The sequence below is a fragment of the Cheilinus undulatus genome, linkage group 12 (genome assembly GCF_018320785.1).
Source record: "Cheilinus undulatus linkage group 12, ASM1832078v1, whole genome shotgun sequence".
Classification (NCBI taxonomy): domain Eukaryota; kingdom Metazoa; phylum Chordata; class Actinopteri; order Labriformes; family Labridae; genus Cheilinus; species Cheilinus undulatus.
Window position 1 is genome coordinate 34153470 of NC_054876.1, and position 13383 is coordinate 34166852.

The 13383-nt window shown below is 37.8% G+C and overlaps 1 protein-coding gene across 1 annotated transcript in view; it reads right to left on the bottom strand.

Moving 5' to 3' along the window:
• The window catches only part of nrxn2a (neurexin 2a), a 266470-nt gene that overhangs the window by 29548 nt on the left and 223539 nt on the right, over window positions 1-13383 (bottom strand). Inside the window, exon 17 of the mRNA XM_041801644.1 lies at window positions 4124-4305. Within this exon, the coding sequence (XP_041657578.1) occupies window positions 4124-4305 (182 nt within the window). The remainder of the gene's footprint in view (window positions 1-4123; window positions 4306-13383) is intronic.

The window sequence follows — 13383 nt, forward strand, 5'->3', positions numbered from 1 at the left end:
TGCCGATGCTTCATCAAATCTCCTGTCTCATCACAATCTCATTCAGTCCTCCCTTGTCTGGCACAATGGCATACAAATCAAAGTTCATTTAAGACCAGCACCTAAAATGTGCTTAATATAATTGCCTAAAATTCTCCATTAGGAAGTTAGAGATAGTGAGGCTTCACACCGAAGGTTGGAAATAATCAGAGACCCAAAATTAAGATCATTACATTCAAAATGCTCTAAAAATAACTTTCAAATAATTAATTTGTGATTTAAATTATTATCTTTTCTAACTTTAGTGCTACAGCCAGTATTTTTTAACTGCTGTTTTACTGGGCGGAGGAAGTCCCTGAGGGGCAAATTCTGAACTGTTTTCATGGTCAAATATGAGAGACAATGTTGGCATTGTGGGAGTCTTACAAAAAAAAGAAGTAATATTGGTATCGGCCATCAGCTAAATAGTTATTGCAAATATCATATTGAATTGCCTCCAATTTTCACAGTCGGTGCATCTCTAATTATCTTTAATGTGGTCACAACAGAGCGTTTGCTAATAATGGTCTTACTTCAGTCATGATGTTTGCCCTGAGCTCTGACAACAGGTGTGATTTTAATTATTACACCACTCGCAGACGTCTGACAGATCTCCCCTCTGGTCTTCATCATGGCACATCTGTCCTGTGGCTACGAGCTAAAAAGACTGATTTCCCTATAGAACAGACACAGACACATGCTGGCAGCAGCCGAGGAGTCACTCGGTTACACCATCTGACACATATGTTCATCACCAGAAAACATCTCTTGGTTTGCTAACTTGTGCCTTATTGACATGTTTCTTTTCCTGCATTCATAATTCATTTGTTTTTTGTTTTGTTTTTTTCCTAACTAAAAATTTGGACTCAGACACTGTTAATGAGCTGTTTATTCAAGCTGTTTATTCAAGCTGTGATGGAGTCTGCCTGATGTTTTGGTGTCTACTTACAATACTGGCTCAGTGAAGTTCAAATTTCATTTAAAAATTAAATCAAAGGTGTTTATCTATTCCATTTTATTCCTTTTTTGGCATCTTTTTGGGAATTTGATGCCTTTATTGGACAGGGCAGAATATGAAGGATGGTAATCTGAGGTCTAAGGGTTTTCCTTTCACGGATAACACAACACACAAGTGTTTAATATCAAAATTTTCAGGATAATCACAGCTTTGTGCATACTGTGGCCCATTTTTGTCCTAGAGAACTGTGTGAAGAGTTATTTTAGCCCAAATGCTGTATTCTGAAATCTGATCTTTGAAAAATTTTAATCTCTTGTGAAAACACACCTTCACTGATTGGTTAGGTGCTTGAAATAGATTGAGCAAAGTCTTAGCTTCACAAAAGTAGTGGAATATATGAATAAAATAATAGGTAAGTGCCTAAAACTTGGCTTGAATGAAATTCTGTCATATTGTTTATTGAGCATAAATGTTGTCTGTCATTTTATTTTCACCAAATTTCTAAAATATGAGATAAGTGAGGCTGAATAATGATTTCAGCTTCACTGCACCATCATCGGAGATCAACAGATCTAATTCTCTCCTCTCGCTCCGGTCTCTCATCTTACCTATCCTGGAAAAACTGTGGTAGAGAGGGCCTTAGGGATTCCACGGTATCAGTTGGTTGGCAAAAGTTGACAGACAAAGGATTAAATCAGTTATGTATGCGCAAGTTGAAGGACAAAGGATTCATCTAGTGACGCACTGTAACTCTGGGGGAGTGAAAGATAAGAGTCTCCATTTATACAAGTGTGTGAACTGAATTTTTACAATGTAAAGTGACAAAGATATTAATAATCAAAACATAGCGTAAATGTTGCCAAAATGAGGTGTTGTCAGGCAGCTCAGCATATGAAACTATTATTATTAATATTATACAAAAAGTGACTATAATCTTTGACATCAGTTCTTGTCTAGCATTCTTTGAGTGCCAAAAAAAGGAGTGTACAACAATTTTATTTGGAACACTGTCTCCTGTAAGTTTAGTTTCAAGGATTTAACACATTGCTTTGTACAGTTACCACTCCAATGTAACAGAAAACTTAAATTACTTTTTTTAAAATCTGGCAAAAGAAAATTTTGATTTATGCACATTTTCATCTCTGCAAGCATTTGTAATAGATACAGTATGTCAGGCAGTTGGTGCTGTTATTCATGACAAGAAAAAAGAAAAACACAGCAGAAGAAGAAGGCTCAACAGCTTTTATCTTGAAAGCCAGTGAACAGACGAACAAAATAGTTTTTAACAACTTTTCCGAAGCATATGTGCTCTTGGGAATAGTTCTAGTGACAGCTCACCTCTGGGTGCTAACTAGAGTGTATAAATCCAGGGATGTCAACATTTGATCATTAAATGTGCTTCCACAGCAAAAAGCTGCACTTTTATTTCATCAATACAGACTTTACCTCTTCCAAGTGTATTCTTTTTCTTATTGAGTTTTGTTTAAATTTGCAGTCAGACTTTTTTATGTGCAAATTGGAGGCATGGAACAAAGAAAGTGGCTGGAAACCCACTGCTGATTTGTATCATCTAAAACTGCTAAAGAAGCCTCTGAATGAGAACATGTTTCTTCTTTTGTCCACCCATAAAAACAAGTTGAAATTAGCAGCTTTCTTCTAATCACTGGCAAACATTACTAAATAATGCTGTTCCCTGATTTTCACAGTAAACTTGTGGAAAATGTTAGAAAATGATCTAACAGGGACAGAGTGGACTCAATTCCACTGCTCCAGTTAGCTGCACACTTCACATTGTCCTGATTTTCACGAGATCTAAAGACTTTTTTTGGACACTGCATATATCATGATCATCCAGATCATTACTGAGCTTCTTTCTCTGGTGCATAAACTCTTTAAAAATGTACTTTTGGGGCACAGATGGCCTAGTGGTTGGGTTGCGCCCCATGTACGCATGTCTGGACTGTGGCTTCTTTCCCTCATATCTCTTCCCCAATCTCTCATTTCTATTTCAGACTATAGAACCTGTGTTCCTCTCTAAAACAAAGGCATAAGAAGCCCAAAAATATTAACCTGACACGCCACATGGATGTGTTTCACACATCCATCTAGAAAACCTCTCATAGACAGCGTTTGAGAAAAGGCAGAGCCTTTGAAAAAAAAACTCTGAGGGTGATTGGATGAACGTTCTGTCTGTCACATCTTTACGGGCCAATCAGAGCAACAAAACACGTGATGTAGCTGCTACCGAGGTGCGCCCCTACCAAAGGAGTAAACTCCATAGAGAACTGCATAACATGAACCATGGCGACTGCAGACATGTCAGTACATGACTTTTGTTGTTTTTGAAAAGAAAACAACTCACTGCTGTTCTTTGTTCTTCTTTCAATGAAGAAATGTCATCAATTTCTGATAAAACTGGCGCTTTAGCAGCATCCACGCTAATGTCTTCCGTCATAATTGCATCGGCCTCTTGTTGCTGCTTGCTTATATCATGACTTTGCCGCGCCTAAAAGTACTGCCCCTCGTCGCTGGTTGGTCCTGTCACTTTCTAACCCAAACGGCCCAAACGGTTCAGACAGGAGCTTTGCAAGATGGATTTGCCCGTGTGAAACACGGAAACAGGCATATCCATCTGCTTTGCAAGGTTACAAAAATATGTGGTTACACTTTAATTTAGAGTTTAATAAGCTGCTTTTTAGCATGCCAATTAGTAGCATAGTAACTGCTTATTAGTCATTATTAGGAGCTTATTGGTACCTCATTTCACAAGAACATAATCCTTGGTTAATAGGCTGTCGTCCTGATAGTCCGAGGAACTTGGTTCAGTTTGGGGCTCAGATTGCACCTTTGTTGCTCTTTCATGTGGTTTGGTCTGTCTTCACATTGCACTTGGTCAAATGACCTAAACTGTCTGGATGATGTCAAGCTGTTTTAGCCATAGAGTGCAGGTACCAATCAGCTCTTAATAATGATTAACTAGTATGCTAATAATTAGCATGCCAACAAGCAACTAATTAATGGTGAGAACTGAAATACACTAATAAAAAAGTGTACCCTCAACAGCTGAAAACCAAAAAGGGATTGTACAAAAACACTAAAAAGCATATAACTGAGAGAGAGCCCCCAAACTCTGATTCCCATCCTTACTATGTGTAGCTGAAGGTAGTCTCCGAGCCCATGGGTGCTCTCCACTCGCACCAGGATGGCATCCTTCTGCTGGGTGCTGAAGCCCACGGCCAACCGGTCAGCTCGGGTGCTCGGCCGCTCGTTGGGGGCCCAGGTGAATGTGATGAGAGCGCCGCCTTTTCCAAAGATATACGTGGTGCCAGCTGGAAGGAGACAAAAAGAGAGCTATGGCTGGCTAAAATAAAGACATATTAAAGAGTAGCTTTTTAAAACAGGGAATGACATTGTGTTGGTTGTTTGAATGCTGAATATACATTTAGTGCACAAGGACATTTTCACTCCTTTGTCTATATAACTAATTTATCTAGAAGACAATTATTATAACATCTTTTTAAAATAGTAATGACGTTAAATCTTAAATATTAAAATGAGATTTGAATCATTTTTCTCACCAACCAAAAGTGAGTCAAACCCTCTCCACCCTGCTGCTCCTCACACAAACTTTCAGTCATTTTTCAGAATCACACAGCAGGCAGAGAGGAGCTCAAACAGAGGAGGAGGAGGAGAGATTTATTAAAGGGGTCCAGTTTACTCTTAAATCACACTTAGTGGCCTAATTTACAAAGTATGATGAAGCTTTGCATTCACTGATGGAAACTAATGGGTGGATGAGTGTTCAAGTCGTGTGATCCTAAATCACAGCAAATACTGAGGCATGCCTCCGTCCCGCAATGATTCTTAAGTATATAGCATTACACAAAACCAGACAGGAGAAAATATAATTATTAACTACAGCTTTTCATATGTTTGCAGAGATTTCCAACTTTCTTTATCATAACAGGTACAAAAACATATTTTGGGATAAATCAACATATAATCTGTCTCTCTGTCTGTCCCTTAATGATGCACAACAAATAACCACGCTAATTTTGCTCAATTCTAAGTTTAACATTGTAACTAAGGCTTACTTATAAATTCTAGGGTCACTTCTGTTGCCTAGGTTTATTCTAAAAAAATACATATCCCTTTATGCATCTGTTGCCAGGGCTAGACTTGGACAAAAATCTGCCCCAGCAAATTTTCCTCCTAACAACTGACCAAACATGACTCATCGTTGGCAAATTACATCCGGTGTTCCTCAGTTACACAATGTTCTCCATACTCAAGAAAAATATGTACCAAGTGGATTTCAAAGAAAAAGCTCTACTGTTCAGTGTTAATCATCCTCTAAGAAAGTGTTTTATGTAATACGTTATACATATCAAGGCTCGAGCACTTCACTTCTCTTTTCACCAGTTTTCACCTTTTACAAGTTGTCTGATTTCATCCTCCAGAGGATTTCATGTTACTCCTGTCCCGTCCTTGTGTCTTTAACCTCGCTCTAGGTTAAATTCAGGATCCAGTTTCAAACTCTTGTGATGGTACTTACATGGTCCAGCACGTGCTTCAATCAAAGAGCTGCTGAAGCCGAACAACACTAGCCGGATCTGATAAAGGATGTCCTTTGCACCAGACCTAACCCCCTGAGACTCAAGCTTTTATTTGGTATGCTCTTTTTGATTTCTCCTACTTTTCTGGTACTAGTAGGACCTCACATAGTGCTGTACTCAAGACCACACTATCCGAGACCAAGACTTGCCCGAAACCAGACTGCACCGAGACCAAGACAAGACCAAGACTTTTGGGGGTCAAGACCAAGACTAAGACAAGACCAAGACCATAAAAATCCATTTAAAAAACAAACATGACAAGGTTGAACATTAAAAGAGCATTCTCTCTTAAACTTTAGCTTTCTTTTTAAAAAAATTTGACAGATAAAACAAGGTGTCTAACTCTTTCAAAGCACAACATGCACAAATCTCAAATCTTAACTAATCTGTTAAACTAACTTCTTGTAAAAATTAAATCCTTGTATGTATTTAAAAGCCACTGACAAGTCTGGAATTATTTTAGATTATTTTAGATGTTTATCTAGATTTGTCAGGTGAATGAAGCCTTAAGTAAGTGTTTAGAGGTATTTCTGACTAGAAATAAGATGGACTGACGTCCGAGTTTTTGCAGGTGTAGCTACAGAAGTGCTTCTCCTTATTATCACATTAATCAAGTCGAGGAATAGCAGATCAGTGCTGCTCTCACCCGGTCTTGATGGAAAATCTTGAATCTGGCCAGTCCGTGACCGAGACAAGATCAAGTAAATATGCTCTCGAGTCTGAGACAAGACCAAGACATTCAAAATGTGGTCTTGAGAGTAGTCTCAAGACCAAGACCATTCTCGAGTACTACAACACTAACCTCACAAGTATTTAAACTAGAGATGCATGATGTTATTGGTGTGAAATCAGTACACAGTGAAAACTGGAGTGCTGATATTTCAGTGTTGATTTAACTCCTAAACTGTAATTTTAAAGGGGGCATATTTTACCCTTTTAACACAAGTCTACATTGTTCTCAGAGGTCCCCAAAACATGCCTGTGAAGTTTTTTGCTGAAAAAACATTCCAGTATTGGATTTTTGCATGTCTAAAAGCCCCTCTGTTTCAGCCCCTCTCAGAACAAGCTGTTTCTGTGGCTTTAAATGTTAATGAGCTGTCTGGCTCTGCCCCTGACCACACCCCTTCCAGGCAGTGGATGTGGCACTCCTGATGTTACAGTGTTACAGAGACTTTTATCCAAAGTTAAGAACCTGTCTGGGATTTAAACCATCAATCTCCTCGATAAAATTCAGCAGAGTAACCCACTGAGCTATCCAGCATTTCAGCTGGCAGCTGAGAGGAGGATCAGGAGAGGAGGGCGGAACTTTCTTCCAAGCAGGCAGGGCCAACTGAACCTGGGGGTGGGGCTAACTCCTAACATGAGGGCCTTAAAGGGAAAATCTGAGAACGACTTGTTTCAGCACACATTTTCTGAAAGGTGGAGAAAGAGAGGGTGGAAGGGAATGAATTTTTCTGATTCTTGGGGGGATTGTGGACAGGCCAGGGGCACATATTTTTGTAAGAAAGCCTGAAAAAGTGATTTTTGCATAATATGTCCCCTTTAACTCTGTTCTGAGTTAAATGTCCTTCATTGTTTACTGAGTCAGTAACTCCCTGCCTGAGAAACAAAACTAGGCAAAAAGTAAATGCAATAATTTCTCTGCAACAAAGGACATGACTACAGAGTAAGACCAAATCATGAGTATGACTTGAACATTTTTGTAAATGATCTCATTTAACTTAGGAGTTTCCTAAAATTACAAATAAATGACTTTAGTTAGGGTTAACTGATGTTAATTTATCATATTAAATCTTTTTGAATTTCTGAAATACACGAGAAAATCTACACAAGGTTGTGTGAAACCTCTTTATTTTTAAATCAGACACCTTTTTCTTGATAAGAGCATCTTAGACACCTTTAATTGATTATTTAAATGACTAAAAAACTTTAATTTATGTGGAAAAAACATCTATATATTGAAAAAAAACCTTGATGTAAATACAAGGGAAGTTGAATTAAGACTGCTATTAAAAAAAGAACTTTCTGTCTTCTGGTGTTACATATAACTGATAGAAGTGATACAGACTACAGCAGAGGTCACAATAATCTTCACCAGTACGTCAGACAACCTGCATTAACACCTAAAACTAAAGTGTTGTTTGTACAACTGAAATTTTACAAACGCAGGCCTCTTAATCTGAGCAGAGAACACTTAGGACAAAATTGCAGCCTCAATTTGAACCTTGTATGAAGACTTGAGCACTCCTCAGCTGGCTTTAATGGACACTCAACACTGAGGTTCTCTTATTGACAGGAACTATCTGCTGCTTGGATGCTTTCATAACATTAAACACTCCAAAGACTTAACAACAACCCCTTGTACTGACTTTGAATTTAATTAACAGGGGAATGTTCATTGGTGGTGTTTGTTTCAGACCAAATTATTTCTTACTGAGGTAATCCTAATTAATGTCTGGGATTTGCAGGGAAATGTGAGTCGGTGACATTAGTTACATCAAGGAGTCTCAGTGAGCGGTTTTATTGGTTTCTTGTTAATTTTATCAGGACTGAGCCTCTTAGGCTGCCCTTGTTTCTGCTAAAAGAAATCACTAGCCTCTCAGTCAGAAAGAATGAAACCAGCTTTGGTCTGGACACACATTTATGTGGTCGTTTTTCAGATTTATTATTACAATTTAGTAACCTTTTATGTGAAAGATTACATCAAGGGTGAAGCTGTCAGACATTTTGATACTTTGTCTGTGTGTCTAATGTTTTAAGTTAAGGGCTTCAACAATAATTGAACCCATAGTGACAGAGCAAGAACAGCAGAGGTACTTCATTCAAATCCAAAGGCTGGCAAATTCTGATCTTCTGTTGAGTCCTTTTGGCATTAAAGGTGTGTTTATTTCTTACAAATGGATAAAACACAGAGGAGGTGACAATGTTTAGATTACAAAAACACTGGCAATGTTTGAATGTTTCCCGCAGAGTGACATTACACTTGACTTGGGTGGTATGGGTGGTAGAAGGGATCATCCCATCAGAGGCTGCACTAGTTTTTTTATGCTGTCCCTCATTTTGACGGACAGGGTTGTAAACATACCATTTTATAATCCATCATTTTAATTTTCCCTCTTTAATATTTTAATATAATATAATAAAAGATGTCTTTTTAGAAAGTATTAATTTAAAGTTTACTTCAAGTACTGAGTTGCACAGTAAAATAAGATATTTCCTTAGCGGCAACTCTTTAATGAAGTAAAATACACTGCAAAATTGACAGACTTTATACTAATATTGGTCTACACTACATATAGTTAAACTAAAATTTTGAAAGTGTTATATTACATATTTATATGATGGAGCTGCAGAAACTCTTGAAAATCTGTGTCACAGTGGGTCCTCATATCAGGGCAAAGAATACTGATGATGAATATGCACCATGTGTCATTTAGAAGCACCTAAAATCACAGATGGCAGCTCTAACTCAGTGGATAATTTCACTCTTGGTGCAAATGTGTCTCACATCAAAAACAACAACAAAACGCCACAAATAACATGACCAAAAAAAAAAAAAAAAAAGAAAACAGGGACCAGGCAAGAGTATTTTACTCCAGTAAAGGTACAGTTACTCTGGATAAATGTAAAAAAATGAAATTCAAGTGGTGCATGAACTTGATTAACAAGTGGACACTCCTCTCTTGTCCATAGATAGACAATACTGTTGATTTTAACTGTAACTATCAAAGTTCGAATTTCATCATACCAGCCCTTCACATGGAGCATAGCATAAAGTTACAAATCTACAATCTACAGTCATTCCTTCAAATATAAGAACATTTCTGACGGTATACCACAACAAAGGGGATACACCAATAATCTATAAATACTAAAACAAACAATAAAATTAAGCATTAAGCCTTAAAGAGGTATTTGCTGAAAGGTCATACTGCAGTATTTTTTTGTTTGTTTGTTCCTCTTAAACCAAACAGACATAAAACTTGTGATTTGATCAGATTCCCATCAAGTCTCACTAAATATCACTGCAATACAGCCTTAAACACTAATTCAAAAATGTACACATGAAACTCAGAGGTTATAGACATTTATACCATGTTCTTGGTGAATACTCGATTCTGATTGGCTCTAGAAATTCCATTGGTGTCCATTAATATCTAATACACGGACACCTTTTGAACTTCTCAAGTAGTCCTGGTAAAAAAATCTTTTCACTGTTCCAAATTAATGCGTAGCAGCTGTTAGCCGTTACTCTGTTAGGAGTAACCATAGCAACCTGAAACAGTCATATTTTCTGAGCAGGGAGTACAGCGCTGCCAGCGTAAGAAGCCTGTGGACCGGCATCAACGTCACTTAACTGACATAAATAAAATGACAGACTCCAGGTTTAAGACCTGTAACCTAAGACAGTCTTATCTTCTATATCAGACGTTGTTGACATAGACAGGAATATGTATATATGCTCTTAATTGTAATGAGAGTTTCTGTTCTGTGTTTACTTATGTAAATGAGCAGCGACAGTAGTCAGTGATGTGTGCTGGATATATGTGACAAAATGCGCATGTGCTGTGTGTCTATTGATGTGTGTCAATAAAGTTTTCTCCCTCTCAGAGAGAGAGAGTGCGAGATCCAGTTCGAGCAGGGCAGATGCCCCACTGTGTGATTATTCCTCCGTTAATAATTCGGTCTAGTACTGGATATGCATGTTAGAAACGCTGAGCAAAGCGACTCTGCAAACAGAGTCTTGTTTCTAGGCTCTCCTTAACACTGAGAGGTGAGTGTCGTAAAAAAACTCCCCTCCTGTTCTAACTGCTATAAACTATTGTCAGAAGAGTCAAATAACACAAACAAAAGAAAAGAAGCCATTATTACGTTGTAGAGCCAAAGGAAATATTTTTGATAAACAGGCATGATAATATTTGATAAATGTGTCTGACGGACAATCAGCATCTGCAAGGGCGTGGACAGCTCCATTTCATGTCTGTGACCTCGTAGTGCAGAAGGAGGAATTATTCTGTTTATTCAAACAGCTGGCTGCTAAAACTAAGATTTTTATCAGATGACTGTTCACATTAACGTACAGGTTCATAGTCTGATCACATGACTCTCCGTCCCACTCGCCTTCATGTCTTTTCATTGATAAATCTGTTCAGAAAGTGCGCTGAGTGGACTAGTTTTTTTGTTCCGTTGTGACTTGGCATCTATGGCCCGCCTATTTACTGGAGTACTGAACTATGTTTACATTCCCTAAGAACATTATGGGATTGGAAAAGCTATTCCAGTTATTAGTCAAGCCCTCAGGCGTTGCTAGGGAAAGAAGTTGGACTTTGCGGAGGCAACCGTCCTCCGCTGCGCGTCGGATGGTTCACACCTCCGCGTCGTCCATTAATCCCTGATAATTGGACACCTCGTCGGGCATTAACCCTTACATAAAACCCAATTTCAGACGTTAATACACCGATTTAACTGGCTAATAACAGAGATTCCATTTAACACTGTGATTAATGATTTGAATTTCTGCACATGTCCAGGATGACCTCTCGTGTTGCAGTTTACATTCATTAGTTTGTACTGTCAGTGTGGTAGAGAGGATAGGAAATAATAAACAAAATTATAATATTTGAAAGAATACAGTATATAGCACTTAAAAACAAAGCATTGGCTTCTTAACTAGAGGAGGTTGCATTACAATAATTCAAGAGGGGACCTCATAACAGATCATCACTTTGTCTTTGATTGTTATTACCAGTACACAGCACTCAAGCCTCTGGAGTAGAAAAACTAACTTGAGGTGGAAATGCACAAAACTGCAGTTCCATAGGTGACCAATGGCTATCAAAAATATGAATATAGAGCAGAAATAGTCACATTTACAGCCTGACACAGGCTGTAAATGCTCATTTCTTTACTGGGGTAGAAAGTCATGGCTTAGCCAATACTAATGGCCAATTCTCCATAGCAACCTCTGCCATCAGTGTATGAATGTGAAGTGAAAGGTTGGCTGTGACCTGTTGCATAAATGTGCTAAATCCTTATTGGTCTAAAACTGTGAACTCGGTTTGTGCTGTTTGGATTTTTTGGAAATAATAGCTACATGATTATCTAGATGAGCTAAGTGCTCATAGAGGTGGGCTGATATCCTGATATTACAAAATTAAATGGGATCATGCATTTAAATTAGTGTTGTTAATTGATTAAAAAAATGAATCAAGTTAATCACCTCACTATGCTGTGATTAATCATGATTAATCACAGCATTTCTTTAGTTTGAGTAATTTTTAGATTTTTAACCGTTCTTATTATTAAGTGTTTATTTTCATTATTTTAACTTTATGAACAGCAATTTGAAAGCACTTTTTTATTATTATTACTAATAATATTATTATCAATAAATTAACATTTAAAACACCACCATTTAATTGCATTTTTGTTTGAGATAAATTAGTACAAGTATAGTGTTTAAATGAAGAAATATTAAACAAACCAGAGCTTTTAAACTTATTCAGCCAATAATCTCATGTTGAAGTTTGTTTAAGCATTTATTATGCAACATAGTATGTTTGGCATCAGGCTCCGACTTAATCACTTGTCACAGATTTTATGTACATAATTTGAGGAGTGATAAGATAACAGCTTAAACCCCCCCAGTCGGAGCCAACAGGTGGATGCTGGGGTGGAGGTGGGTTAAAGGCGAGAGCACAGTGTTGATCCAGGCGGAGCGATACAGCAGAGGAAGAGACCAGAAATCTTGCATCTTAAATCGCCCACTAGTTTAGGAGGACGTGAGTTTCATGATTTGATTAAGATGCATGTCCGGTGTGAATGACTGTGCTTGAGATTACTGACAGATATAACTCGCAGGCTTCGTTTCATTTGTGGTTTGTAAATCAGAGTGTTTTAATTCACCAGGCAATATTTATAAACTGCAAATGAGCCCAGAGGACGAACACATCAGGTACAAAATAACGTATGCTGTAAAGTGAATGATCAGATATGCTTTTACTCAATCTGCTACTCAATCTATCTATTGTTACTTAATCTATGTGGTTTTCCGTTACATTTCTAACTTGCTGAATTGTGTTATGCTGGTAATGCAAACACCCAAATTCCTGATTTGACTGCTTCATAATAAAAGTAATTTAAACAAAATAACAACTGGAGAATTTCACTGCAAAGAATTGCAGCAGTGGGGCTCAAGATAAACCAAGTCAATCCATTCCAGCTCTTAACCTGTGTTAAAGCCCCAGAAAGGTTGACAGAGATGCACCTTGATGAAAAAAGCATTCCCTTCATGTTGCTGGTATTTGCAGATATTAAATCTCGAGGAAAGAACTCACGTTTATCTGATTGCAGTGCCACATTTTGCTTTCATTGTTAACATTACACACGCTCTGACATCAGAAGCAAGGCCATTTGGTAAGTAAGTGTGGAGGTCAGCCTGGCTCTTCTTAGAGAGAAAATGCAGAAGATGGGAACTCAATTATAAATGTTTTTTTCTCAAATCACTCTTTTATGTGCTTCTTTCATGCACCACACACTGGGGCATCGCTTTTGCCTTGTGTATGCACTACAACCAAATGTGTGTGGTTAAAGTAGTGATGATGGGAGTGAAGAAAATCCACTTTATAATAAAAGTAATACTGGTGACAGCATTAATATCTGATTACCACCCACCTGTGTGTTTCAGCAACTAAGGTCTACAATCCTCCCGTAGGTGGATAATTTTGATAACAAGGTATTTCTGTGCATTTTAGCCTTTTGTACACACAAACGGCATTTTCCTCTGGGAAA